The sequence below is a fragment of the Pezoporus wallicus genome, unplaced genomic scaffold (genome assembly GCF_028554395.1).
Source record: "Pezoporus wallicus isolate ANWC-B61680 ecotype Strahan unplaced genomic scaffold, APGP_CSIRO_Pwel_v1 contig_7853, whole genome shotgun sequence".
In the NCBI taxonomy this organism is placed as follows: Eukaryota; Metazoa; Chordata; class Aves; order Psittaciformes; family Psittacidae; genus Pezoporus; species Pezoporus wallicus.
The window spans coordinates 23,252-50,570 of NW_026641765.1; the positions used below are offsets into that span (position 1 = coordinate 23,252).

A 27,319-nucleotide genomic window follows, 5' to 3' on the forward strand; every position below is an offset into this window, starting at 1 on the left:
TGTAAGTATGTACTACTGTTACAGCTGCTGATCATGCTTTAAGTCACCTGTGGCATATTTTGAAAATGGTATTTTGAACACTTGCACTCGATAGCTGGAATACACCCTTGTCTTCCAGAGAAATAAAAAGCACAGCAAATGCTTTTTAAATACCATTCTGCTCCACTGAAGCACAACTGTGAACAGAGACCCTTTCGGTGGCATCAGTCCTCAATAGCATGCTACCTAGTACCAGTCTTGCAAATTAGTTGTCATACTAGGAACATGTTTTGTCCATATACTCCTAAAAGCCTGCAGTCAAATTAAGAGTACAGGGATGCATTTGCTTCCAAAACATACCTGGTCACTTTAAGCACCACTTTTGGAAGGTATGTTTCCAGCATTCTTTTGGCTTCTTTCAGAGTCATCCCCTGTGTGCTTACTCCATTAATATAATGGATAATATCTAGTGCACGGAGACTCTCCTCTCTGGCAGCAACCGATCTGGGGAGAATGTCACTGATATACACAACTTGGTAAAGGCTGTCATGACCTCCTGATAACAGCAAACCTTTGCAAGAAACAAGGAGGAGAGGAGGAAATCAGGTTTATTCTTTGTAACTGAAGGGAAAAAAATTGCTTTAGAGGAAAAACCAGTATACTACTGTGTTACCTAGCTCCTCTTCATGGCATGTTAGTGTGATATCAGGCAGTAAATGAGGCAGCACTGGCATCTTCGGTAGCTCCAAAACACGCCCTAACACTAATCTGACAGTCTTTGGGGCAGTGCGGAGAAAGTTTACTGCATCGGTGTGACTCACGTTAGTGACATCAATGTCATTAACCTGGGAAAATAAAAGCAACACAGATCTCCATGTTAGGTTCTGAATAAAACAGTTATCATAGGGTAGATTCAGACTAGATATAAGGAAGAAGTTTTTTACTACAAGGGTGGTGCAACACTGGAACAGGTTGATCTGAAAGGTGGTAGATGCTCCATCTCTGGAAACATTCAAGGTCAGGCTGGATAAAGCACTAAGCAGCCTGATCTAGTTGAAGATATTCCTGCTAACTGCAGGGAGGTTGGACTAGATGACCATTAAAAGTCCCTTCCAACCCAAACTATTTCATGATTCTATGATGAACATCTGTATGACATGATACGTACCCAGTAAACCCTTCTACAGTGAGTCTCTTAAATTTTATTTCTGAACAATATGCTAGCCATAGATGTATTTAACGAACAACTCCTCCGAATATCTGGGCAACCATCTTATTTAATAAATTAATGTTTTTAAACCATTTTTTGCTGTCATGAATAGTAGTTGCACACATGCCTAGCTGTGGGACATACCATAAACTCCCTTCAGCAATCTCATCATGTTGTCATACTTGTATACTTTTGTCTAAGTACTATCAAATTAAGCCTCTCGTAAGGTGCATGCCTTTGTTCCTTAACCGCATTTGACTCAAAGTTGTCCTTTTCATGTAATCCCTGTATCTGAAAACATTAATCATCTCACTTTTATCAGTCGGTCTCCAGGTCGTAGTCTCCCATCACTTTTGGCAGGATCCTGAACAATGTCATGAATATAGCAGCCGACATTATCGCTACCTTTGGTCACCGTAAAACCCAGACTGCCCTTTTCTGACTTTGTCATAGTGACTCGAAGCTCTACTTCCTAGGAGAAGAAAAGAGCACTTTAAACAGACAGAAGCAATTTGAACACTTTACTGAATTTAAGACAGTTAGAAATAGAAAATGGTTCTACCTATTGGTTTAAATGGAACACAAGCTTGGACCATACCAATATGTGTCTTAGCAGGCTCAGCTTAGCAACTTCTAATGAATTCAGATGGACTACTGTTTTGCATGAAGCTAACCTTGGGCCAAAGGTTTATAATCTAAAAGTAGTGAAGGCACTCACCAAACCCAGCACCTTATTTTACCCTCAACTAGCTGCTATATATAAAAATGGCTCTGTGTTTTTCAAATAAGACATCACATCAGGAATTCACATCAGGAAATCACATCAATCAGGAAGAGTCTCACCTCTGTGCCTGGCAAAATCTTGGTGCAGATTCTCCTGGAAGGCATGCTAAGGCACATGAAAAACAACAAGGTGCTTGGTGACAGCCAGCATGGCTTCACTAAGGGGAAATCAAGCCTGACCAATTTGATGGCCTTCTATGATAGGGCTGCGGAAATGATGGACAGGGGTAGAGCAGCTGATGTCTACCTGGACTTGTGCAAGGTGTTCGACACTGTCCCACACGACATCCTTGTCTCTAAATTGGAGAGACACCAATTTGATAGGTGGACCACTCGGTGGATAAAGAACTGGCTGGATGGGCACAAGCAAAGAGTTGTGGTCAATGGCTCAATGTCCACCTGGAGATCAGTAATGAGTGGTGTCCCTCAGGGATCAGTGTTGGGACTGGTCTTGTTCAATATCTTTGTCGCTGACATGGACAGTGGGATTGAGTGTGCCCTCAGCAAGTTTGCCGATGACACCAAGCTGTGTGGTTCGGTTGATAGGCTGGAGGGAAGGAATGCCATCCAGAGGGACCTTGACATGCTTGTGAGGTGGGCTGATGCCAACCCTATGAAGTTTAACCATGCCAGGTGCAAGGTCCTGCACCTGGGTCAGAGTAATCCCAGGCAGAGCTACAGGTTGGGCAGAGAAGAGATTCAGAGCAGCCCTGCGGAGAAGGACTTGGAGGTGTTGGTTGATGAGAAATTAAACATGGGCTGGCAGTGTGCGCTTGCAGCCCAGAAAGCCAACCGTATCCTGGACTGCATCAAAAGGATCGTGACCAGGTTGAAGGAGGTGATCCTGCCCCTCTACTCTGCTCTTGTGAGACCTCACCTGGAGTATTGTGTGCAGTTCTGGTGTCCTCAACATAAAAAGGACATGGAACTGTTGGAACAAGTCCAGAGGAGGGCCACAAGGATGATCAGGGGACTGGAGCACCTCCTGTATGAAGACAGGCTGAGGAAGTTGGAACTGTTCAGCCTGGAGAAGAGAAGGCTGCGTGGAGACCTCATAGCAGCCTTCCAGTATCTGAAGGGGGCCTATAGGGATGCTGGGGAGGGACTCTTCCTTAGGGACTGTAGGAATAGGACAAGGGGTAATGGGTTCAAACTTAAACAGGGGAAGCTTAGATTGCATATAAGGAAGAATTTCTTTACTGTGAGGGTGGTGAGGCACTGGAATGGGTTGCTCAAGGAAGTTATGAATGCTCCTTCCCTGGTTGTGTTCAAGGCCAGGCTGGACAGAACCTTGGGTGACATGGTTTAGTGTGAAGTGTACCTGCCCATGGCAGGGGGGTTGAAACTACTTGATCTTAAGGTCCTTGCCAACCCTAACTATTCGATGATTCTATGAATTGCTGAACTGAAGAAAACAGGTGCATGTATTTTCCTACAGGGAGATACAGTACCATAGCTTATCTTGGAACTGAACACATGGTCATGTTTTTCCTGTTCTAATTTCCATTAATTTTGACTTGAAAGACATAGATCTGCCTCATTTGCATAGAAACTCATAGAGCCCCAGGAAGGTTTGAGAAAACCTTCTGAAAAAGGGACTAAGAAAAGGACAGTTTCCTGTCAAAATGGAGTATGAGCTAAAGCAGCTTTGTAACCTGAAAGACCCTCACAATTGAGACGTATCAAGGCTCAACTTTAATTTTTTTCCATCTGTGAATGGAATATGTGAGCATACGGAAGCAGAAGTTCCTTCTGATACACAAGACATTTCTGGGCTGGCAAGAAGCTATTTCAGAAGAGTCTCAAAAATATGCTGCCTTTTGAAGCAGATCAGAAAGCCTTTGAAATTCACAGATATAAATGCTGCAAAGAACAGTCTCCTGATATCCCCGCTGCCCCAGTTTATCTTATGATCTCTGAACAACCACACAAAAAACTGACAGGGCAGAAGCAAGGTATCTGCCATTTAAGCTTTTTCTGAGTACATGGATCAGGGGTGGTTCCATATTTAATGCCAAGTTTTCCAGGCTGAAATGTCACCTGAAATAGACATATACACATCTACCTATGTATGTATGGATGCCTACAATTTCACATAGGGAAATATATCAACTCCTCAGGAGTCCAGACAGAAAACGCTTGTGGAATTTGTTATGAGCAGCTGCAGTTCACTGGTTACAAATGGCACATGAATGTGCCTACAACTATCCTTTGTAAAGCAATATGCCTAACTGCTATTCACTCACTTCTGATGCCAAGGCTAAAACAACTTTCAGTTGGCCACAGCAATAAGTACATTTATGCCACTGAAAGACAGAAATAGTAAGTTACCGGCTCATATTCCTCAGCGTTTTTTTCCAACTGGTTGAGTAATGAATCCACTTCTCCCAGGTGCGGAGTCAGCTCAGAAGCAGTAGTACCGTAACAGTCATTTATTAAAATGGATGTGGTAACATCAGCAACAGTTCTACAGACTGGGATCAGTGGCAAATCCAGTGGCAAATCACTACAGATAAACAAGCAAAAACCCCAAGGATTAGCTTGTACAATGCGGCTGTCAACCGTAAATGAATATATGGACCAATATTGACTTCATGCAGATTTAAAAAGCAAAATGTAAAAGTCCAATAACCTATTTTTGTAAACACCTTCTTCAATATTACAAGTATCATTATAAACAGTATACCTGTTCTCAAGCTCTGACTTGCTAGGAGCCTCTGGATCAGGATATGAGATGGTGCGAACAGCCTCCTCCTGACCACCTTGTGCCTCATACTGACTATGTGCCTGTGTCATAGCGTCATCTGAAGTTTGGTGTAGCGCAGAACTCCAGCCAAGGCCCACTTGTGCTGGCAAGTCTATCACCTCCTCATCACCACTCCTGCTGCTGTCACTGTAGCTGTCTCTTCTAGAGGAAGATTTTAGCCCTTTCTTGCTCAGATCAGTAGTTTCATTTTCATCTGAGCTGTCACCTTGTTCTCCATTTGATGGACCAGAAACTTCTCTGCTGACATCGGGAAATACTTGTTGGGGTGAATGGATGGGAGTCTAAAGAGAGCAAGGACATGAAATTCCAGTTCTGATGACAAAAGAAGTTGTAAAGACTGCATAAAATTGCCAAATAGTCAGTGGCCCCTTCCATTCAGATGTTGCCCAAACTTCATAAACATATCATAGCGCAGTTTAACTGAGTTCAACACAACTTGGCCAAGATAAAGCTTGTAAACCCTTGAAACATATACTGCTACGGAACTGCAAATTCATCTAAGGAAAACAAATATTCTCTTGGCTTTAGTACCAGAGCACCTAATGACAAGATGCCTTTAAGCCATGCCCAGCAGTCATACAGGCAATTACCGTGAAATCCCTTACAACTAGAATACACTGCTGATGCTTAAAAGACAACTGAAGTCAAATAATTCTCACACAGGAGGGAAATATGGAACCCTTCCAGCAAAAAGCTACATAATGGACTACAAATCCTATGGTAATTTATGTCCAATGGAGACTGTTCAGTCAAGTTATTTACTCCCATGAGGATGAAGAACAGTTTTGCTAATAATCACAAATTCCCAAGAATGATGTCAGCTAGCAGACACATGAAGTTTAAAAGATTCATTTATGCTTTTATGGCCAAATTCTTGTGTTCATGAACACACCAATCTGATAACGTTATAAACAAAAATTGCCACTTGTTTATTTTTTCCTCTTCTTTTAATATATGCACTGTCTTACTAAAGTTAGTCCATACTACAAGCAGTTTAATTACAGGACTAATTATTTGTATTACTAGTTTGTTCAGTTGTTTATCTCCTATTTTAACTTCACTTAGGTTTGCATTTGTACATTTAAGTTTTTCATCAGACTTGAATGGTTTTGATTGTTTGAAAATAATACTAAAATAACTTAAACTGAAGATCTGTCTCCCTTAGTTTTACACTTCCCTGTATTATGGAAAGCCTGCTTTTCAGGCAGATTACCTGCTACATTCTCTTTTGCTGAAACACATTTAAATTTCCATGTCTTCCAAGTATCTGAAAGTGGCCTTCTGTTCTTTCAATTTAGTTATTGGAGCATTTTAAGATATTATTTGGGACATCTTTAATTTCCAGTAAGTAAGTATTTTATTTTCCCCTGGATTTATGTGCATCAGAATCAGACAAACTGGTGTTTCACAGAATATTCATAACATAGGCTACAGAAAGATTGAAATTCTATTTGAGATCAACTTCAAACCACTGGGCTGCAAAGAAAACTTTGACACAAAATCAGTGAATTAAGCCAATTTCCAGTGTCTTAAGCCACAAAATGGAGGCAGGAGGAAAATTAAATAAAGTCCTGCATTCTTTTCACATTTCCACAAAATGCTTAGTACACACCTCAGGGATTTACTTTAAGGACCATGTTTCTGTGAGCACCCTCCCCATCTTTATCCATTTAACTAACCCACCCACCAGACCTTACAAATAGCCATTAAACCCCGCCATAAACATCGTATGCCATACACCTTACCAATAAAGAAGGATCGATGTCTGGTAGTATACCAGATGGTGGTCGACAAAGGAGAAGAGAGACTTCTGGGGATGTTCCTCTCAGAGCAGAGATGACTTCCTATGGCCACAATGGGATTTGTTATTAGATGCAGACCCCCAAGACTTGCAATACTATCACAGCATAAGTTTCACTACTAAGGTACAAACCTGCTGGGACAAACCCTTTAGGGATGCCCCGTTCACTTTCAGAATGACATCCCCAATTTCTATTTGCCCACTTTCTGCTGCAGGCTGCCCAGGGAAGAGCTTTTTCACCCTCACAATAGTTGAGCCCAGTTGCTCTGGGGTAAGGTTATCTTCACGGCAGAAACTGAACCCAAGGCCTGAACTGTTCTTCAACAGCTTTACCTCAAATGTGTTCTCTGCAAAAGAAACATTAACTTATTATTTCTGACAGCACACTGACCATATAAAAAGTGCCTGGCATTTTTAGTCCAGACATGAGATGCACACCATTCTCCTCACAGGGTTCTTCCACTTTACTAGACACAAGAATTATCTAGAAGTTAAAGAGAACAAAAAGCTGATTATGACTGCTGGCTTGTCCTGACAGCATCCACGCTATACAGAAAGCCAGGGTGTCTCCAAAATACTGTTCCCCAGGAAGTCCACTAAGGAGCCTGTTAAAGCAGAGTGAAACACCCTTCCCAGCCACTGGTCTGACATTAATAAGAGCAGCAACCAGAGCTCCTGGCAGACAGGATAAATCCCATGCAGGAAGACCAAAGGTATCTGCAGTGGTTTCCCCATCTGTGTAGACTTCCCTCCACTTTCACAGGTCTCCAGCAAGAGGTGCTGAAATATGCCAAACTCTAGTCAGCTAAACAAATCCCTTGTCTCTCTTCATCAAGCTCTTGATATTTTCTCTCACCTAGACGGGAACAGCAGGACATACAGAATCTCTCATTTATATACAAGTATTTAACCCCGCCTTGGCACTCCTTAGGAGCACCCCTTTTATTCCAGCTGTGCCATAGCCCTGTCCTGCAAGACTGGTGAAATTGGGAAAAAACAAGGAACTGTGAGAGAGCAAACAGTTAAAAGTAACTAAATACAATTACTAAGATGTGAAAGGGAATTTTAAAAGCAAATGATACAGCACAAAAAGGAAGAGACTGCATTATGTGCAGGAGCTCGGTATAGATTGGTATAGAAGATCTGAAGAAAAGTATTCTGAAAACCAAAGGATGCTTCAAAAGTTCAGACAATTGTCCTGTGTGACCTGACCTGCAGTGACAAAGCTGTATTCTTTGGCATTTGTAGTTTTTGTCGCTGGCTTCTCCTGTGGCTGACATTGCCCCACCTGATTCGGAGGTGTGCATTGCGGTGTTACTGGAGCATGAACCTTGGCCACTGAAAGCTGACCTTTTTCCAACAGCAGATGCACCACCTAAAGAGATGAAACATTCTCAACTAGCAACAGTCATGCAGATAGCACAGTCTAGAGTATGTGTTTCTTTCTAACCTGTCAGGGCCCTAAATTTTACAGGAACGAACTTTATAGACACTTCTCTCCCCATACATCTTCCATTTGTTCCTTATTTTAAGGGCTGTGACAGTCTTAAGAAGACACTAATATCTTGCCAACACGGGGTTTTCTTCCAATAAGGCTGTGAGTGTCATTTTCACATGCATTAAGGGAATAGAGTTTTACAATGCAAGCATTTTATAAAGTGAGCGCAAATATCAGTCTTTAGCAGCTCTGAATATATACATTCACTGGCTATTTCCAGGTGTGCATGTACCTCCACATATGAAGCAGCTGAAATAAATAACACTATTAAATGAGGAGGTACCACTGACAGAACCAACTGCTATCCAAAAAGCCCAAGACTCAAATAAAGCTACCGACACAGCATGCAAACACTGCTGCATATATGGAAGCCCTTGTCTCCTCAGTGGTTCCCAAATCTCCTCAGGCAGATTTGGGACCTGTCTGTAGCATGCTGCTACAGCTGCTTTCCAACCCATGAACCTGGGGTTCCTTCCTATGAAGCCCAGGAAGAAGGAAAATCCAATTCCATGTAGAAATCTGACCCGAACAGAGCCAGAATTTCACTAGGGTGGGCAGCAAGACTCAAGGCCCAGGCAGCCAAGGAGTCTAAGAAAACACACCTAAAGCAACTAGGACACCAGGGCGAATTCCAGTCTTCTTCAGGTTCTTTTACCTCTCTCCATGAGTGAAGATGTGGTTTACTATACACAGGAGTAGAACCAGCAGCCACTTACCTGCCCGGTGTTCCTCAGCGTTTCAACAGCTTGCTTATGGGTAGCACCTTCCAAACTAATCCCATTGACGGACAGCACACGGTCACCTACAAATGATTGACTGATAATTTAAGAAAAAGCAGGCAGAACATCATCTGTAAAACCTATTGATGCATAGAAACCTTCAAGTCTCAGCTAACAAGGACAGTTGTTGAAGGAAATTCTCCTTCCCCTCCATATGCTGAGTCAAGAAGAGAACTTAGACAACTAAACTGTATGGTTGAGTAGTGAATATACTTTAATATCTCAGTGATATTAAAAGTTTTTCCCAACCTATGTAACTCTATGATTCTGTGGGATAACCCCACGTCAAAGCTAGTGTTAACAGCAGAATGACAGTCTGCCACAGAGCTCAGACTCTATTAAAAGCAAATCTTAAGTCTACAGTGGGAATTCTTACTTCAATAAGGAATGTGGCCTGGCTTTCAAACAAGAAAAGCCGTAACAATTACATCAGTTTTCTGTATTGAGGTGCCCAGCATGCCATTCAAGAAGGCCACAAGTAATACAAAGTCCTCTCTCCCCATGGCTGGAACAGAGAAATGTTCTCCATTAACACAGGCTGCAGGATTTTTGTACTTTTTTTTCCCCCTATTACAGCCTACTTCCTACTTTTCCCTTCCAGACTCTCAGCAGTTTTCTGTTGGTTCTGCAGTTGCAGTATTTAAAATGACAACTGCAAATGCAGTAGCTTAGAAAAACAGCTCTTATTCCCAGTTAAAAAGGTACAATGAAAGAAGGCAAATATAGCTTATAGCTTCTAGGCCACAGTGTATGGTCAAGTCCATCACAGACAGTTATCTGCTCTTTTTTCACATTAACAGTCCCAACTGAAAGAACTGAAATACTACCTTTTTCTATTCTGCCATCTGCTTCAGCTGCTCCCTGGGGAATAACTGCTTTCACATAAATACCACCGTGCCTTATGCTAGTATTTACACCTCCCTAAATGGAAAGCAAAACCAGGATGTTAGTCTTCTTGCAGTTAAAATACTTACTAATCAAACACAGTGTCACACAAGGAAAACTGTACTCAGGAAGCACTAGGGCTACTGGCATGTAAGAAGAACACCGAAACTATTAAAACCAAAACAACCCAAAGCATGTTTTTTGCAGTCATGCAATTTATTATGAATTCAGTTGGGGTGGGAAGATTGTAAAAACATGATGCATCACGATGCAAATGCACCTACAACAAATAAATGTTCTTCAGCAGAAGCATGTCTGCATTATGCCAAGTTTTACATGTTTGCATGCGTATTGAAGCTCAGGTATGTGTGAGAACACAGCATGCTAAAGCAGAAGATGCATACCCATGCAGTGCTCTACTCCAAACTCATGTAATAGGAAACTAAGGAGTGCTGCCTTCTCTCAGCTCATACAAGTTTGAAGGTCTAAGCTGAAAAAATCTGCTCAAGCTCAAACGGCATTGTTTTTGGAGGGCCTTAGCCTTTCTGCTCACTGCAGGGGCAGAAGTGTGGACTAGATGATCTTTAGAAATCCCTTCTAACCTTTAGTCATCCTTTAAGGGAAATCTTTGCAGTGGTTGGGATCTTCTAATGTTTTCTACAAAGCCAATGCATGCATACACTGGGCTTGATGCTATTCTATAACCAACTCCTGCTGAACTTTGTTCTTCCAGCTGTCTTAAGTTACAAGCTTGACAAAGCAATATGACTTTGGATAGTCTGGGATGATGAAATAATAAAGTTTCATGCTGCTCCTTTTACAGTATTAGCCATATATATGAAAACAGTGCTAGGCTTGTGAATTGGGACTCCACCTACATGTCTAGGCTTATGGCCACATGTGGGTAAAGGCCAACTTATAAACAGCCAGTGAAAGCTGTAAGTTTTGAGCTAATAACTGCTCTTTACTGTTATAATGTAAACAATTTTTCCTTTCTTAAATTATTGTGTAGTCTGGTGATCAATCAACCAGAGATATCTCTACATTAAAGTACCAAAATATATTTTTGAACACAAGAACAGGAGCAGTGAAAAATGTGTGCATCTCAGTTATAAATCATTCTTTTCTTCTCTGAAGTGCACCTCTGCACTGTGTTGAGCCCTAAACATAAACTCCCTTCAAAATTTTATAGCCTGAGGAGAAATGAGTGCATTAAAAAAAATATTTTTGCTTCATACTGCAAGAAAGCAGTGTCAGCCTGGTCTTACTTGAATTTAAGTAGTTTTTTTGCTTTCTGCCTTTAATCCAGCAGAGGGAGAACCCTGAACGTGGTATGTGTGTGGACGTCCATAGGTACTCATGTAAGTCACACTACTGCCTCGACAGCCCGTGATGCCAGTCAGGGAAGGTCTTATTTCTCTCCATTGTAAATCTGCCACATTATTAGGTAGCAAGGGACAAAGACCACCTTGCTTTTTGTACTCAGAAAGCAGTGATAAGATTCTATTAGGACTTTGGGGCTTCACCATAAAACAACAAGAGTTATTTAAAAGGGCAGATGACAAGAAAAGGGATATAAAATAGTATTTACTTTTCAGCTTTGCTAAGATTAATCACACACCAGTAAAACTATATACTTAACAGTGACTCCAGAAAATATGCTTCCTTGTAATATATCAATTTAATGGGTTGCTGGGAGTAGAGAAAAAGAGAAAACATCTAAAAACCTTGTCAAACAGTACCGTGACACTTATTCCCAAGCCGTTATCTTTTTTGGCTAGTTCAACCTCAAAGATATCTCCAGGTTTAAGAAGTGCTCCAGTAACCTTTTTAGAATTCATTTTGTTTGCTGCATTCGCTGAAGAAGATTCCTTTATTAAAAAAAATAAAACCAAAACAACAACAACAAAACAAAAAACCAAACAAAACCACAAACAAAACAAAAAGAGAGAATGATTTGCCATTAGAACAGAAGTTTATAGTTAAGACCCTAAAGGGTGTGTTTTTGAGTCAGATGCAGCCAAAAGGAATCCACATAGCAAAGTACCATTTAGTAAGGCTCATAGCTTTAACTCTTCCATTGCTGCCATTGAACAGGTTTAGCACAGAAGTGTGCCTGGCCTTCAGCAGCTGAGTCTTTATTGTCAAAAGTAAGTTAGTCACAGAACATAAAAACTGCAGCTCTTCAGCATTACAGCAGCAGCTTGAGAGTGTTGGATTAATTTGCAGGAGCTGCCACAACTTGACTGAATAACCTCCAGCAGCTGAAAAAAGGAATCACTGCAAGTTAGGAATTAATCTGTAGTACTTGCCATTGTGTTCTTTTGGAAAGGTGAAACAGCAAGCTGTCTCTGTTCAGAGAGCATGGTTCACTGCTGAACTTCACTACACAAAAGCAGTTTTCCATGGATTAGATCAATCCCAAATGACAATGAATTCTGTTGCTACCATTCCAGGTGCATCAGTACTACTTTAATCTAGGAAAAACTTGGTTTAAAAACATCTGTCAGGTTAATAAACTTACCTCTAGGGGTGGTCACTAGACTATGAACATATTGGGCAAATACACAGAATTGAAAGGAGGTTTTCTACAGAATGAACAAGTGCGCTATACATTCATCCCAAGGTACAATCTGCCTCTGGTAAGACATGGCCCCTTGGAAAGCTGGGAAGTTATTTCAAGTTATTTTTTTTGGAACAAATTCTTTTTAACAAAATCACCAAACTATTAGAAACTATCTATTACCATTTCCCATTAGAAGGATAACTTTCAGGCTAGGCTGTTCTTCCCCCACATCTTTTCCCCTTATTCACACCCACAATCAGATATTTCACTACCACTATTATATTGATTGGAAATTTCATATGAAATACACTATGCCTTTTTAGCTGGCTGTTGCTCCTGACTGCTGGAGTAAGTTGCTTCATCCATGTCAGAATCCCCTCGGTCAGAATACTCCACAGGCTCCACTACCCCAGGCCTTTTATTTTTGGCTCGTGTACTGTCTGACGAGGATCTTCTCTTCTCGTTCATTTTAGAAAGCCCAGACTGGGAATCACTGTAATGCTGAGGATCCTGCTGGGCTCTACCACTTGCACGTTTGCCAAAGAAGCCGGCTGTCTGGCTCTGAGACAGGCTGGCACTCTCAGTTCTGGAATCCTGGGAGCTCACACTTCCATCCCGCTTGCCACCCGAGAAGCCAGACAAACTCCCTGAAACAGGTCTCTGGTGACCACGAGGCTGGTTGTGCTCTTCTGAAGAGGATTCTGCCTCATTGTCCTGCACCGACGACGGCCTCCTCAAATAACCCCTAGTTCCATTACTGATGTGTGCAGCATTACATGATGCTGAAAACCAGGAGAAAAGACAGTCATCAATAGCTGGTAACCTTCTTATCTGCAGCATGACACAAATTTCTCAGCTTACAACCAGATAAAAGTTTTATACACTTCTTCATTCAGCCTCAGAACAGAATTTCAAGCATATACTAGCGGAGTTGCTTACAGAAGTAACTGCAGTTCCATACCTTTGGATAGCTTGTCCTTGGGCTGAGAGATAACAAGTATTACATCTTCAGGTGCATTCTCCAAAATTTCTAATGCTGCATGGTGGCTGACGCCTTCTAAACTTGTGCTATTTACGGATATTAGTCGGTGTCCTGCACAAAAGGGTTTGTTCAGATACAAACTAACATCTGCATTTTTATCCATCAATGAGAACGTGGAGTACAGGTCTGAAAATCTCTACACAATGCATGGATTAAAAATTATTAACATTCAAGTGATGCTGGAATAAGGAACCCTAATCATTAAAACAAAACCAAGCCAATCCCCAAAGCCCCCTCTAAAAACTAACAAAACCCAAACCAAACTACAAGAACTGGTTATGAGTATTTCCTCTTTTAAAAATGACAAACTTTTCCATATTATTATTTCTACATTCTGTTCTGCTGTAAAAAAAAATGGACAGAAAAACAAAAATCAAGAAGTGAAATAAGCAATATGCAGCTCAGTTCAAGGCACAGACTAAAATGAAAAAAAAAAAACCCAAACAAACCCCAAACCAAATAAACCAGATATGAAATAACCACCCACCCCACCCACCCCCACTATACGGTTACATTCACTTTTTTCAAATTCAAAGTATGCATGCAAAGTAGTTTTAAAAACAATAAATTACAAAGCATCTATAGAGAGACTGTGGCAAATAAGCCCCTTATATTTACATGTAACTTTAATTTTCTGCTACTTCAAGCTTTATAATTTTTACTTTGATTCATATTATTTTGGTGTTTGTATCGTTTAACGAAGAAGTATCAGCAGTTTTCAGAAATTATCTAGAAGGTAATGGGATGCCTGAAGCCAGAGATGGAAATGATATTACATATGTGTTTGGTCTTTTCTTACATGTATACACCTCATCTTATTTACACTATTCACCTGGCTTTAGAGATCCTTCCAAATCAGCTGGCCCTCCGGGAATAATTGAATGAATAAAAATTCCCAGATCAAGTTTCCCCGTCTTCTCTCCACCGACTATTTGAAAGCCTATTAAAAAAAGTCCAAAGCAGGCAAAAATATTAGTTACCACAGTGTAACTTAACACAAGTCTGTATTCTATGATTCTATGATTACAGAATATGTAAAACCTTAGTAATTCTAATAATTGAAAAATCTAAGAAAAATATATGCCTCAGAGAAGTCTACGTGAAAATAAGAGGTAAAGCTTTTTTGATGCATTTTTAATGCATTCTCTGTTTTTGAGCAAGCACTATAGATTTTGTCTAGCTGGCTTCCCAGAAAACTCCAGCAAAGGTTACAGAAGACAACTGTGGCAAGAGAAACACATGCACAAATGCATGACATTACATGCACATTCGCTGACCAGATGAAATGTATTTTCTCTTACTTAAAAATTTCTAGGTTTCTCTATTGTCAGATGCTTCACCTAAATGTCTGACCCTACTGAGTTTTTCAAGTCCCTGTTTTCTTTTTAGACTTTTCATCTACTTGGACTAATTTTATGAGGTAAACCTGGAAAGAATGTTCAAGATGAAAAAAAGAAAATGGAAGATATCAGGTCTTCTCTATTGTAGCTAAAACAGCAAAGTACCACAGGTTGCATGGGGAAGAAAGAGAAGAAATAGTGCATTTCATATGATTTTCTTTCCTTTTTGGTCAACTGTGCAGAGTAAACACTAAATATTATTGTCTTGCAGACTTTTCCCACCTCTTCAAATTTACACAAGTCCTATTCTGAATGACAGAACAATGTCCTTAAGGACACTTTACAGAGACTCTCTAAAGCACAATACTGACACCAAATTATTCATTACTCATACAGGGAAAAATTATGTGGGTTTATGAAAAAAATCAGTGGTAGAAGGAAGAATGGAATGCAAGTATCTCATCTTCCAGGCTTCTTAAACCTCAAATTAGCGTTCCATCTGATGATATTATAAGAGTAAGAAAAACGCTCCACAATTAGCACATAATGGCTATTTAATGCCTTTTTATTTCATTTAAACCCTTCAAGCTGTCACAAGTCTGAGATGTCCACATTGACAAAATCTTGTGCCTGAACACAGAAATAAACTTTAAAGGCCAACTTTTAGGATAACTAATTCACAATAAAAATATTATCTTATACTTACTATATAGAAAAAACAAGAAAACAAGAAATGGACTTAGTTAACACTCAACAAATCAGAAGCAGGCACTATCAAATAAGTCCAGGCTTTGACATGTTAAATACCATTAACATCCAGCTACTGTCTGCACTGCTTTCCTCAGTCCTACAATAAGTACAGACCTGAAAAATTCAGCTTTGACTTATAGGAACAGTCATGACAACAATAATTTTAAAGCCACTTACCTAAGCCCAATTTTTCATCCTTCTTCAGGTTCACCAAAGTGATCTCTCTTTCTGGTGAGGCAACTCTGTTGTGTGTTGTTTGCAGAGAATCAACTGAAAAGCCAATAGACATTATCTGAATGCTTCCCTTCAGGCTTGCCTTGAAGTTTGGAGAAGAGAAGGCTATGTGGAGACCTCATAGCAGCCTTCCAGTATATGAAGGGGGCCTATAAGGATGCTGGAGAGGGACTCTTTGTCAGGGACTGCAGTGATAGGATAAGAGGTAATGGGTTTAAACTTAAACAGGAGAAGTTCAGGTTTGATATAAGGAAGAAGTTCTTTACTGTGAGGGTGGTGAGGCACTGGAACAGGTTGCCCAAAGCAGTGGTGAATGTTCATCCCTGGCAGTGTTCAAGCCCAGGATGGACAGGGCCTTGGGTGACATGGGTGAGGCATCCCAGCCCATGGCAGTGGGGCTGGAACTAGATGATCTTAAGGTCCTTTCCAACCCTAACAATTCTGATTCTATTCCATTTAAAAACATTACTTCTCTGATAACCTGAAAAGCTCTTCTGAACAAGTGGGTCCAACTTACAACTTCCATGTCCAAATAATTTAAAAAAAAAACCAAAAATCCACCAAAAAACCAAACCAAACCAAAAAAACATCATCATTATAACTTAATCCCATCTTCAGTTAAAATTTTTTACTCCTCCTAAGAAAAGCACCTAGCACAGTCTCTTGGAATCACAATACAATTGAGCTCTAGAATCTTCAGATTTATTAGTCTTATTTCAGCAAAGTATTTAGATCTGTGTTTACATGCCCTGCTCAGGTAGGCAGGATGTAAGCATATTGGGTGAAAGTGAAACTGAGGCTTATTATATGAAGTTACTAAAAGGTTACTCATTAAATTCTCTTAATGGTGAACCTTCATTAAGAAACAACCAATTCAAGAAACATCCACTAAAACCTCTCTCATTTAAATTTATTTCCACACTTGCAACTCCACAGGCTGCTGATTCTGCCTGTTCCAAAATTTGAGCACAATAGATTTACATGATTAGGTGATTCCGGAGAGTTCCTAACAGGCTGAAGTAGACCCACACACTTTAGAGACAGAAGCATGATTTGGAAAAAGCCAGTTTCCTCAAACTTTCAGAAAATGGAACATACGGTAAGTCTGAACTCATGAATTTGCTACCTAGAGAAGATACAACTCATTTGGTCTTGAGTACCTGGGATACTTTTGCCCTAAGTGGAGCATGCAGTTCAAAACCAGCAGAAACCTACTGAGCTCTACACACTGGTACAAGCCTAAAGCAGTGTGCAAGATAGTGCAATACACTGAAAGAAGAGTTTTTCTCCCAAACCAAGTTAAACCTAAAGAGTAAATGAACTGAAAACAGTCCTCTCAGGCTCTACAGAATCTGTAACCTCAAAGTAAGGGAAATGAGATTTAAAGAGTATGGCATGTTAGGTGATAGCACCTTTCAAGTCTCAAACTAAACAGATACTATTTATATTTGAAAAATATTACACACAGAAGTCAAATTCTCTCCCCCAAGAAGAAAACCAAAAGAAAGGAGTTGTATTTAAGAGAATGTTCTATTCAACTAACCGGGAGAGGTATTTGAGAAACAGGACAGGTGGAACAGCGAAGCACTTGAAAAGAACACTTGAAAAGTGCTTCACAAGCTAACTGAATTAATTCTGCATGCATATTATTTATCCACTTACCACTCTCTTTTAATAGTGTTGATGACAGATGATTTTCTGAAGTATTCATGCTAACGCCTGTGACATGAATGGAAATATTAGATAGTGTTATTAGGTCTTTTGTTTTAAATATGAAAGCTACCAAGGTCTATTTCAGACTTTACACAGTACACATGAGCTCATTCACAATATCAGATTACTTATTTTAAAAATGAATAGACATAGAAGTAGTTTTGGATTAGCAAAGCCAAACTACTCATACTGTGGTTGTAGTTCAAGGTTAAGATAGATGGTAGGCTCATGCAAAAGCAAAGAATTAAGCAAAGGACAGAGGTTTGGCCTTTACAACCAGTGTTAACTTCTGATAAAATTAATGGATCTTTAAGAAACTAAGTCAAAGACTAAATTTTCTAAATAGGATTGCATGATTATGCTTAACCCAAAAAAACAGCAAGGGTTTTCTCAGATTTTGTACAGTAACAAATAAGTTGCTACAGTAACAAGAAATTTGTATCAAGTATTTCTATTTTAATTGGTTTGCACATAGAATCATATTTTCTTTGGAATGATCAATGCCAAGCAAATGTAGCATACCTTAAAGAAGGTAAAATAATAGGTGTATTAAGTTATGAAAGTAAATAAGGCAAGAGAATTCAAGCTTCTTATGAAAGCAGTCCTGGTCTTTCCCAAGCCTCTGAACCCTGAAGTTTCAGCTGATGAGTTTCATCATGCAAAGAATGCCTGTCCCCCCAGCACAGGCAATGTGATTCAGCAGGACTATCTGATATGTATCCTTATCAGAACTGCTGCCCAAATTATCATGGGTAAGCACATGATAACACTAATTGTAAAGCTAAAAGCATACGGTAAATGGCTGCAACCAGTTACTGCAGAAACTGTATGTCTCATCTCACTCTTCAGTGACTTATGCTGTCAGTACTGAAGAAGTATGGCTCCCAAGTCAGTTCAGGATTCAAGAGCAGTAGGGACAGATGTGCTAAGTGTTTGTATGTCACACTGTTTGACTTCTTGTTGTTTGTTTGTTTGGGGAGGTGGTTCATTTTGGGGGTGTTTGGTTTGGGTTTTTTTTTGTACATTTATATGACCTCTATAACCTTAATCTTCTACTTTTCCTGATATTCTGTAGCTAACAAATATATTTAGTATTAAGCAAAAACAAAGTATCAAAAGCAAGCTAAGGCTGCCAAATGCCTCAGACATTGTAATTTCTAGTATTCTAACAGGGAACCTTCTATAAACAGAAACCATAACATAGCTATATTAAAAATTAATGCACAGTTATACAATGTGTGGATTTAAATCTACCTAGCTGCTCTGATTTTTATTTTTTTAAATGCAGATTCTGTATTTTCACTGCCTAGAGTAAGACTACTTGCGTGCAACCCAATCCTTGCCCTGAAAATGGAGTAAGTAGGTCTGGTTTAGCTCATTACAAGAGATTTTTTTTGTGAAACACTCAATGCACTGCAAAAAAATACTGTACCTCATTTATTATATTTAAATGAGACAAACAAGAAAGAGCTGTGCAGTTACTGCTCAGAGGTACTATACAATAGCCAGCTTGTGCCAAACTGAGTCTACTTATAAAAAGGACTCCCTACACACTTAAACAGAAAGCACTAAAAAAAATTCAAGTTTGACAGACTGTGAAAACTAGCAAATTATCAAAAGATCCATACAATAAAATGTCACTCTGAAGTGACAAAATGGAAGATGTTTTCTGGAGCAGCTTTTACTGTCAAGTACTGTGCATAGACCGGTATTGTCCACAGGAGGACTTTTCTGATTAACTGCAACAATTATTCAGGAGCAACAGGCAATTGGCCTGCATTAATTTAACACCTGATACTCTGCTTCCTTTTTAAAATCAAAATATTACCATCAGTTAATAATTATATCAAAAAGGCGTTGCACACAAAGCAGTTTTAGAGGTTGGTTAGTAAATACAGTAATATCATTTTTTGCATGCTGACCTACAACGTAGGCTTGACCGGTATCTTCAGTGGATGATGAGTCTGATTCATTTTTCTTTCTTTCAGGGCTTCTACTTAAACCTGCATGAGATTTTGAACTTAAAGGGGAGAAGGAGAGAAGGGAAACCAGAGAGAGGGAAGAGGAAGTTGGGAGAGGGAAGGATCAATGTAATAAAATAATGGTATGAATAATAAATCAAAACTGGTGCAAAATGTACATTGACTGTACACAAAGATATTGCAGGGCGGTCAGAGAGACTCTTACTTGCTCAGTTTTAATGCTCCTGCTGCTGATCCAGTATCAAATTTTGGCATTTGCTTAAAGACTCTGCCCATTATGTCTTCTATTTTTTTGGGGGAAGAGTCCAAAGCAGTAATGATATTTTTCCTTGGGGGGTAAACCGAGATGTGGCTCTGACTCAGATCATGAAATGACTTGCTCATAACCCTGGGTCTTTCCTCCCACAGAGTCTTCTCATTCTTGTCCTTTGAAGAGCCAGGAAGTGGCTGGAAGAGTGAGAGCTCAGAGCAGGACAGTCTCTTCAGAATCTCTGCCTGAACAGACAGAGGTCGAATGGCAAGTCGATTCAAAGTGCTGCTGGCCAGGCTACCAGTACTGATTGCTCGTCCCATGTTGAAGCCTTTGACAGAGTCTGCATGGAGATTTAGGCTCCTAAATGAAGCCCTTTCTGTGGATTTTGTTTTTTTTTAAACAACAAAAAAAAAAAAAATTAAGTTATACAGCAGAGTTAGTGTGACCTCCTTGTGTAAAGCAAGCATCTTAAAACAACCAACTCGCACAAATATTTTCTGTATATATTTTGTCTAGATGCTCAAAAGTATGTACCATCATCAGGCCCATATAAATAACCACCATGTAGTTTGCTCAGGAAGCAAAGTTTGGAGTTCATGACATTACACTAACCTGACCATCTACTACAGTGAAGTCCAAAACCACAGAATAGCAGAATATGTATCCTCTTGTTAGTATGAAGACTTATATTTCCTGTTAAACTGCAGTGCCTTATATACAGGCACATGATCTCTTTCTGCAAAGAAATTATGTCCTCAAGCCAAGTGACCTGGAACACTATACTTCCCTTAAACTACTCACACAAATCTTTTCCAGTATTTGAACAAAAAGGGCTCCCCCACTTCCACCCAACTTCCATCCACCCATTGCTTAGTTTTCTTCACTAAGCCCCTGACACAGTTACAATACAGCTGCAAAGTTATTGGGCAGCATCTCTACCTGGTTAAAGAGCATCGCTTCACTTAGGTGCACTTGGAGACTTCCCTGCCAGAAAAATTCATAAATGTTTTAGCACAGAACAGAAAGTGTTGACTGGCCTTTACCACACTTTTCTGACTCATGAACTAGGACTCCTTCAAGCAGCAGAGGGAAACAGGTTTTGGGTTTGTAATTAAACTACTGTCAGCTGAGTCGTGGGAACTGTCTGGATAGATGTTCTTAGCTGAAAGCAAATGCAAGATAATACAACTGAGCCTAACCCCCTCTTAACGTAGAGCAAAGCTGAGCAGGGCTCATTTCTATTAGCCTAACTGCCTCCTAAGGCTAGCAGTTAAGTTCCTGTGGCTTGGCTCTTGCACAGAAACTTGATAAGCTGCAGCAACATGTTTGCTTGTTAGAGCCTTTAAGGAAATCAGGCCACCTGAACCCTTCATAAACTTCACTGATGTCTTAGAGTCAGTTCACAAAGAAGTCTGAGGAAAAGCAATCTCCAACTGCAAATACAGTTCTGATTTAGGGTTAACTAGTGTAGGGTTTTTTTTTAACCTCTACATGCAGCTAGGAAATAAGCTGATTTAGGAAGCTGCACTGGAACTCAAAAGGCAAATGCTACTTTCTGGTACACACTGTCTGTTAGCTTCACTAAATGCTTAAGTATTCCCCATAGAAGAGTATATTTGGAAAATACAACCTCAGCACTTCCATTCCAAAAGACATTCTTTCCCCCAATACCTAGGGTAAGAATTAACTACAACAGTAACTTGCCCTGCATAAGGCTGACCTAGCCCTTGTTTCCATCTTTGTGGTTTTCAGAATGTCCTTTCAGGAATCCAAATATCCATCTTAAAACTCAGTGCTCAGTTAACTTTATGTCTCATCTCTTTCTATTTATGCAGAAAGAATTTTACTCAAGAGGCAATTTCCTTTCATTTTCCAAACCTAATTCTCCCTATTTGATTTACATGTGTTAAAATGTTTTCTCCCAGGTCACTGAAGACATTGTGCAACACGTGAAAAACATGTCATGGTACATACATCACGGGCTATAAGGTGCTCTCCATTATGCCTCCATCCTCTGTTGCTATGTTCCATGAAAATGTGTTCACCACCACTATGCATGCCAGGCCCTTCTCCCTTGTCTTGAAACACTTTTTCCATTCAGTGGCTGAAATCAAGGTGAGTCTTACAAGATGCTAATACTGTATTTCTGAAGAATCTTCCAAAGTATGTTAGTCTTCTGAAATCTGCTGCTTCTCCCCATGAACATGCAAGTGTTATAGGCATGTGCTTGTGTTCACTGTGCCGTTAGCCCAATCTTTATATAAGGAGCCTTCAAAACATACACTTCCTGTGGTGATCAGCCTCGAATTAATAATATTATCACCTTCCCTTTTGCTTACTGTTTTGCTTCTAACCGCCATTTTTACTGATATTTTAAGGGCTCTGAAAAAAAAAAACCAATCCAAAAATACTTGATGCTTCTATAGGCCAAGAATAATGCTTCCCAAATACTGCCTGGGATTTCACTGCTCTAAAAAAAAACCAGTGCTTCTAATTAATTAATATGCTATTTTGGCTAGCTGATTCATCATTGTTTTCTCTTACCTTTATTACAATACTTTCTCTTTTTTAAAATATTCTAGTAACTCTATTGCTCTATGCATATATCCCTGAAGGAAAGAGAAACAGGGCTGATCAGTTTAGATCAGTAAAGACATGACATAAGCAAAGTTTTGGAAGTGTTTCTACTTTTAATAACCAAGTGTAATGGAATTAACCATAATACTGACTTATTTCCTCCTGCTTACAGATGATTGATGAAATTTGAGACTTCTGAATTGTAAGTTATCTGCACTGCTTAGAAACAAACTATTATTTTTCAGACTCCAAAAGCACAACACATACTGCATCTGTAAGAGCAACCAAGTTTGCCTTGCCAAGAAAGCCTTTCATGTGCTGCTTCTCTTTGCCATTCAGGATAAGCAAGCACTAAGCTAGAGAATGGTACAAAGGCTTGGCCCTGTTCCTTTCACTGAGTTGGCGGAACCCAACAGAATAGAAAAAAAGGCTGCAGAGTTGCCACACTGCCTCTCCTCCCTTCCCCCTCTTTTTTAAATTAGAGATGACAACCTCCGCAGCAGTGGGGTCAAACTCTATCCCAGCTATGCTGGCTGAAGTCTGGATTAACATCAACTGGAATGCAGACAGATAAAAACAGAGAACAAAGAAAGAATGAGCAGGCAGACTGACCAAAATAGCACTTCCAGCCAGCCAGTCAAGTGAGCTCTGCTCCAAATTGTAAAGAAATTAGTACAGAATGTGTTTAAATGGATTGCATTCTCCCATTAATATTTTCTATCTAAAAGCACACCTTTAGATTTTATATTATACCCACAAATTAGATAGCATTTCTGAAGAAAACTGACTAGCATCAGCGTTGTTCCTTACTGGGTCCCCGAAACATTAAGTGTAATAAAGACAGCTACACCCACAGCTTACAGATGCAGCATCATGAAATGCTCCCTATTGTATTTGCCCTCTCATGATCACACCATTTTATCTGTAATTCCACATCATCAAAGCATTTAATTTCACGTTAAGCAAAATGTAAAAATCCTGTTACTTAAGTATCTTCAACTTCTTTCTGAAAAAAGCCAGAAGCCATTAATCTAATCACAAAGTACTATTACTGACCTATTTTTAATCTCCTTTTATTTTAGAGGAGCTGCTGTGTGCCAGCTCTTGTGATATGCCAACTCTTCCCCCTCCAGCAAATCCTAAACAAACTTACTTAGTAGATTCTCTTTATAGTTCAAACCCTCCAGATGCAGAGCTACACATACGTAGCACTCAGTGGAATTACTGAAGCTCAAGTTCAGTTTTCTCCTTACAAAAATACATATAGATTGCTATTAAAAACTAACACAACATCACAGTCCTTACCAATGTCCTGAGCATCTTGGTTGCTCTGCCTGGTTCTCATCTGTAGTTGGAACTTATGCTGGGAAGAGCAGAGATGCAAAAGGTACTGGCAAGTCTTACTATTGTCAGTCTGAAATGCATGCTTGATACCATCTGATGTGTTCTGCAAAGTTATTTTCTTCTTCTACACAATGGAGAAATAAAAAAGTTAAAGACAATGATTACTTTTAGCTTACAAAGAATTTTGTATTTGCTTGTGCATTTACAGCATTGAAACCTTCCTGAAGCAAAAATGCACCAATGGGAGAGATTTCTATTAAAATTCGGGTTGAAAGTAATCTGACATTTACAAAGCAGCACTTTAAAGCTACTTCTGGGCTAGCTGAGATGGTACTTTATTATTATTTAATCCATCTCTGTTACTGTTAGTGATGACTAATGACAAACAGCACTATTATGTTTTGCAGGATGGACTTCTCAAAAGCCTCCAATGATGTCACAAAGGGTGTTGCCACTCAAAAGAAAAATAACTAGGTACCCATCCAGTTATGAAATTTTATCAGTTAATGTTCCAAGTCTAAAAATTACTGAAAAAATAAATTTAGAACTTCAATTTACCAATCCTAGATAAAAATCTTATCACAGATGAAACAGGCTGGAGCTTTTCAGTAAGTTATCAGACAGTTAGAAGTCCTGTTTTCAATACCTGTACCAAGGTAAGTACTTGAAGCTCAACACCTCATTAAAAACTGACACATGACCACCAGATTATGCTGTACCCACTAAAGTTGTCTGGTATTGTCCAGATCAAGTGTCAGCCACTGTCAACCATTACTGTTTAAGTTAACTACTCATGGAAATAAAATAATTTAAAAGCGAAATAGGTGAATCTGTTAATTACACTGAATTCTGGCATTTGCCAATACCCAGTCCTCTAATGCAGGATTCTCACTCCCATGCTCCTTCAGTACCCATGTCCCATACAGGAGCATGGGTGGATGCCCAGAAATGCAGTCAATGGGTAAAGCTTCTCCCTATAAGAGTAGCCTTTGATCTATCTCCATAATGGCTCATTCCTTACACAAGGCAGGGGAGCCATGTTTCACATCACTACAGATCTGCCAAACTAAAACACTGGTGTTAAACTCTCTGCTGCTGAGGTTCCAGCCTCAGAATAGGAGGCAAGCTAATAAAAAAAAAAAAAAAAATCTTGGAAATTTCAAAACTCCTCTTTCAAACCCCTAAAACAACACAGCTCAGCAAACCAAAATGTAGTCAGACTACACTGAGAACAGCACCTTAATTTGCAGGAATAACACACAGTATCTGAACATACAAATATAGATATGTACAGACAGAGGAAAAGAGACCAACTTACACTAAAGGATATTTTCTTTGTCTCTCTCCATGGGAAGCGTAGTACAGGTGTGCGGGCACCATTGTGAACTTCAAAAATAACAACTCCTTTGCAGCACACTCCCAGAAGGATACCTGTTTGGGATCTCTTCTCAGGCAACACATGATGAAGATGAACCCCATATTCTGTGAGCCTCTGACACAACTATACAGATCAATACAATGAAACATCTAAGAATATGAAATTAAGGCTATTACAAGTTTTTATGCTTAATAGCGTTTATTAAAATCAGACAATGAAAGCATGAACCAAGAATGCCTGTGAGTAAATCAAACCTGCACAAACCAACTGTAACCAGCCAGATGGCCTTGTTATCGAACCACTTCTTAAAACATAGAATTAGATTAACACTGCAATTCTGTGATCACATTAAAGTATCGTAACTGCCAAGAGATGAAGTTTCACTCACTTTGCACTCCTAGTCATTAATTCCTGGTGTCTCTTCAGTACTGGCATACAGGACTGATGTAATGAATCAAATGAAGGAATCTAAGTGCTCTCCCCACCCCAAGTCACACTATGTCTAGCTAGGATCAAGGCCCCTGTTCTTCTTTTCTGTGCTTAAGTTACAAGAACACTTCAGCCAAAGCCTTAGAAGGGGCAAAGTCAGCTCAGTGCCTTTGCCACAACCTTCTCAAGAGACTGTGGAACCACAGCATGACTGTGGAATTACAGCGTAATGATTATCCAGCATCTCAGCACCAAGATGCCACCTCCTGAAGTCATTTGCAGCCATTGTATCAAGGCAGGACCTGCTCATTACCTCAGAGCAACAGCAGCAAAACACATAATTATATTTCTTGATGGGTTCTTTTAGAATAAATCAAATATAGCTGTGACTACAGCTTTCCTATCATCGGACCTTGTACCTGCACACAGAAGTCTGCTTGGTAATGCTCCTGGCTTGCTTCATACCAAGCACCATAAATAGTATTAGGTGTAACAAAACTTTTCATAATTTAAGTATTTTTTTTCTCAACAGAAAGAACAAAGGGCATAGGAAAAGCAGGGTGTGCTGCCTCATAATCATAGCTTCCTTCAGGGTAAACATAAGGATCAATAGTTGCTTTTATCTAGTTGGAGCTAAAGCAGGAAGACTACTGATCAGAAAACAAAGTGAAACGAATTCCTTCCCATCTCTTACAATTTCTTCTCCCTTGCAATGATATGTCGTTTGAGAATATCTTTTCTGTTAATCAGAACTTGAGCAGTTTTCTTGTGCTTTTGGTTGAAGTCCACACACCCATATTCCCCTCAATGAATTTCTTAAATCATAGATTAAGGAAGCAAACTGCTGCCCACTTACCTTCAAAAATTCTAACTCTGTCTCTTTTTCAGATGCACCCACGTAACTGCTATGCAATTTTGGCAGCTCTTCCTTGATGTAGGACAGATCTAGTTTCTCCATCACTCTAGCCGGGACATAGTGCTCTAGTCTGAAATAGGACATGCCATGCACCTACAAGACAAAATATTTATGTGGCAGCAACTCCATATACTGCTCTATATGCACAAATGAAGCATGAACACTCATGTTACAGGGAATCATACACTAAAAATCAACTGGAGAACCACATGCTTCCGAGTAAGAATCCTAACCCTGACTCAGACCTTTATTTCACATATGGTTTCTTCCTATTCAAGCCCTTCTTTACTTCCACTTAAAATAAAGGATTTAACATCCAGATCTTGAAACAGATTCTGCAACAGCCCTGTGTTATTAGACTATGAAAAAAAACCTTGCCCACAGCAAAAATAGCCAACAGCATATCAGCTGAGCTTCTAGTCCAGGCCCAAGCTGTGGCAGCTCACAGGCTATTCGTTAATTATGCAGCAAGAACATAGTTTCTCCAACGTGAAATTGATGGTGTACCTCAGCCTGGTAATCTCCATACTCAGCTTGGAGAGCTAGGGATGCTAATAATAAGGCTGTCTCATCATCACAGTGCATCCGGTCTTCCAGAATATCCTTCCGCAACTGCAGATAATACTGGTGACAGGTCAGTGTATGCCTGGAATAGGAAAACAAACCAAAAACCACTAAAACTCCAATATCATCTTTGGTACTCTTCCTGTTACAGCAGGTTTTCAGTATTTGATTACTATCCAATTTCTATCCGTAAATTCAGAGCTTAAAGGGTTAAAAAATATATTCATATACTCACTGTATAAGACTGACATCATCCACAAAAAACTTTATGCGAAAAAACAGAGTGAAGTTAACAGGGGGCTTGTTCTTTTTCTTTGGTTCTTCTTTCCATCCTTCAGGAGCTACTTTACTTAGCTTTATATCAGGATCAACGAAGAAAAATTCATTGTCTGCCATGAATGTTAAAGGGAAGCATATGGATATAAAACTATATAAATAATATAATACATTATCATATTATAAATCTGTATTATTCTGTATATAAAAATTATCTTCCATGATAGCTACAAAATAGGAGCTAGGGGTTCTT

General features: G+C 39.6%; 1 protein-coding gene across 1 annotated transcript in view; it reads right to left on the reverse strand.

The window, feature by feature from the left end:
* PTPN13 (protein tyrosine phosphatase non-receptor type 13) overlaps positions 1–27,319 on the reverse strand; it is a 121,932-nt gene that overhangs the window by 12,834 nt on the left and 81,779 nt on the right. Inside the window, exons 13-35 of the mRNA XM_057425311.1 lie at positions 27,026–27,179; positions 26,734–26,872; positions 26,167–26,319; positions 24,822–25,004; positions 23,465–23,627; positions 19,535–19,958; positions 19,270–19,367; positions 17,297–17,353; positions 15,578–15,670; positions 14,143–14,250; positions 13,230–13,361; positions 12,584–13,050; positions 11,445–11,573; positions 9,645–9,738; positions 8,755–8,840; positions 7,753–7,915; positions 6,673–6,887; positions 6,485–6,583; positions 4,659–5,020; positions 4,304–4,478; positions 1,503–1,661; positions 653–824; positions 340–550 (exon numbers count right to left, since the gene is read on the reverse strand). Coding sequence (XP_057281294.1) covers positions 340–550; positions 653–824; positions 1,503–1,661; positions 4,304–4,478; positions 4,659–5,020; positions 6,485–6,583; positions 6,673–6,887; positions 7,753–7,915; positions 8,755–8,840; positions 9,645–9,738; positions 11,445–11,573; positions 12,584–13,050; positions 13,230–13,361; positions 14,143–14,250; positions 15,578–15,670; positions 17,297–17,353; positions 19,270–19,367; positions 19,535–19,958; positions 23,465–23,627; positions 24,822–25,004; positions 26,167–26,319; positions 26,734–26,872; positions 27,026–27,179 — 4,036 coding nt within the window. The remainder of the gene's footprint in view (positions 1–339; positions 551–652; positions 825–1,502; positions 1,662–4,303; positions 4,479–4,658; positions 5,021–6,484; positions 6,584–6,672; positions 6,888–7,752; positions 7,916–8,754; positions 8,841–9,644; positions 9,739–11,444; positions 11,574–12,583; positions 13,051–13,229; positions 13,362–14,142; positions 14,251–15,577; positions 15,671–17,296; positions 17,354–19,269; positions 19,368–19,534; positions 19,959–23,464; positions 23,628–24,821; positions 25,005–26,166; positions 26,320–26,733; positions 26,873–27,025; positions 27,180–27,319) is intronic.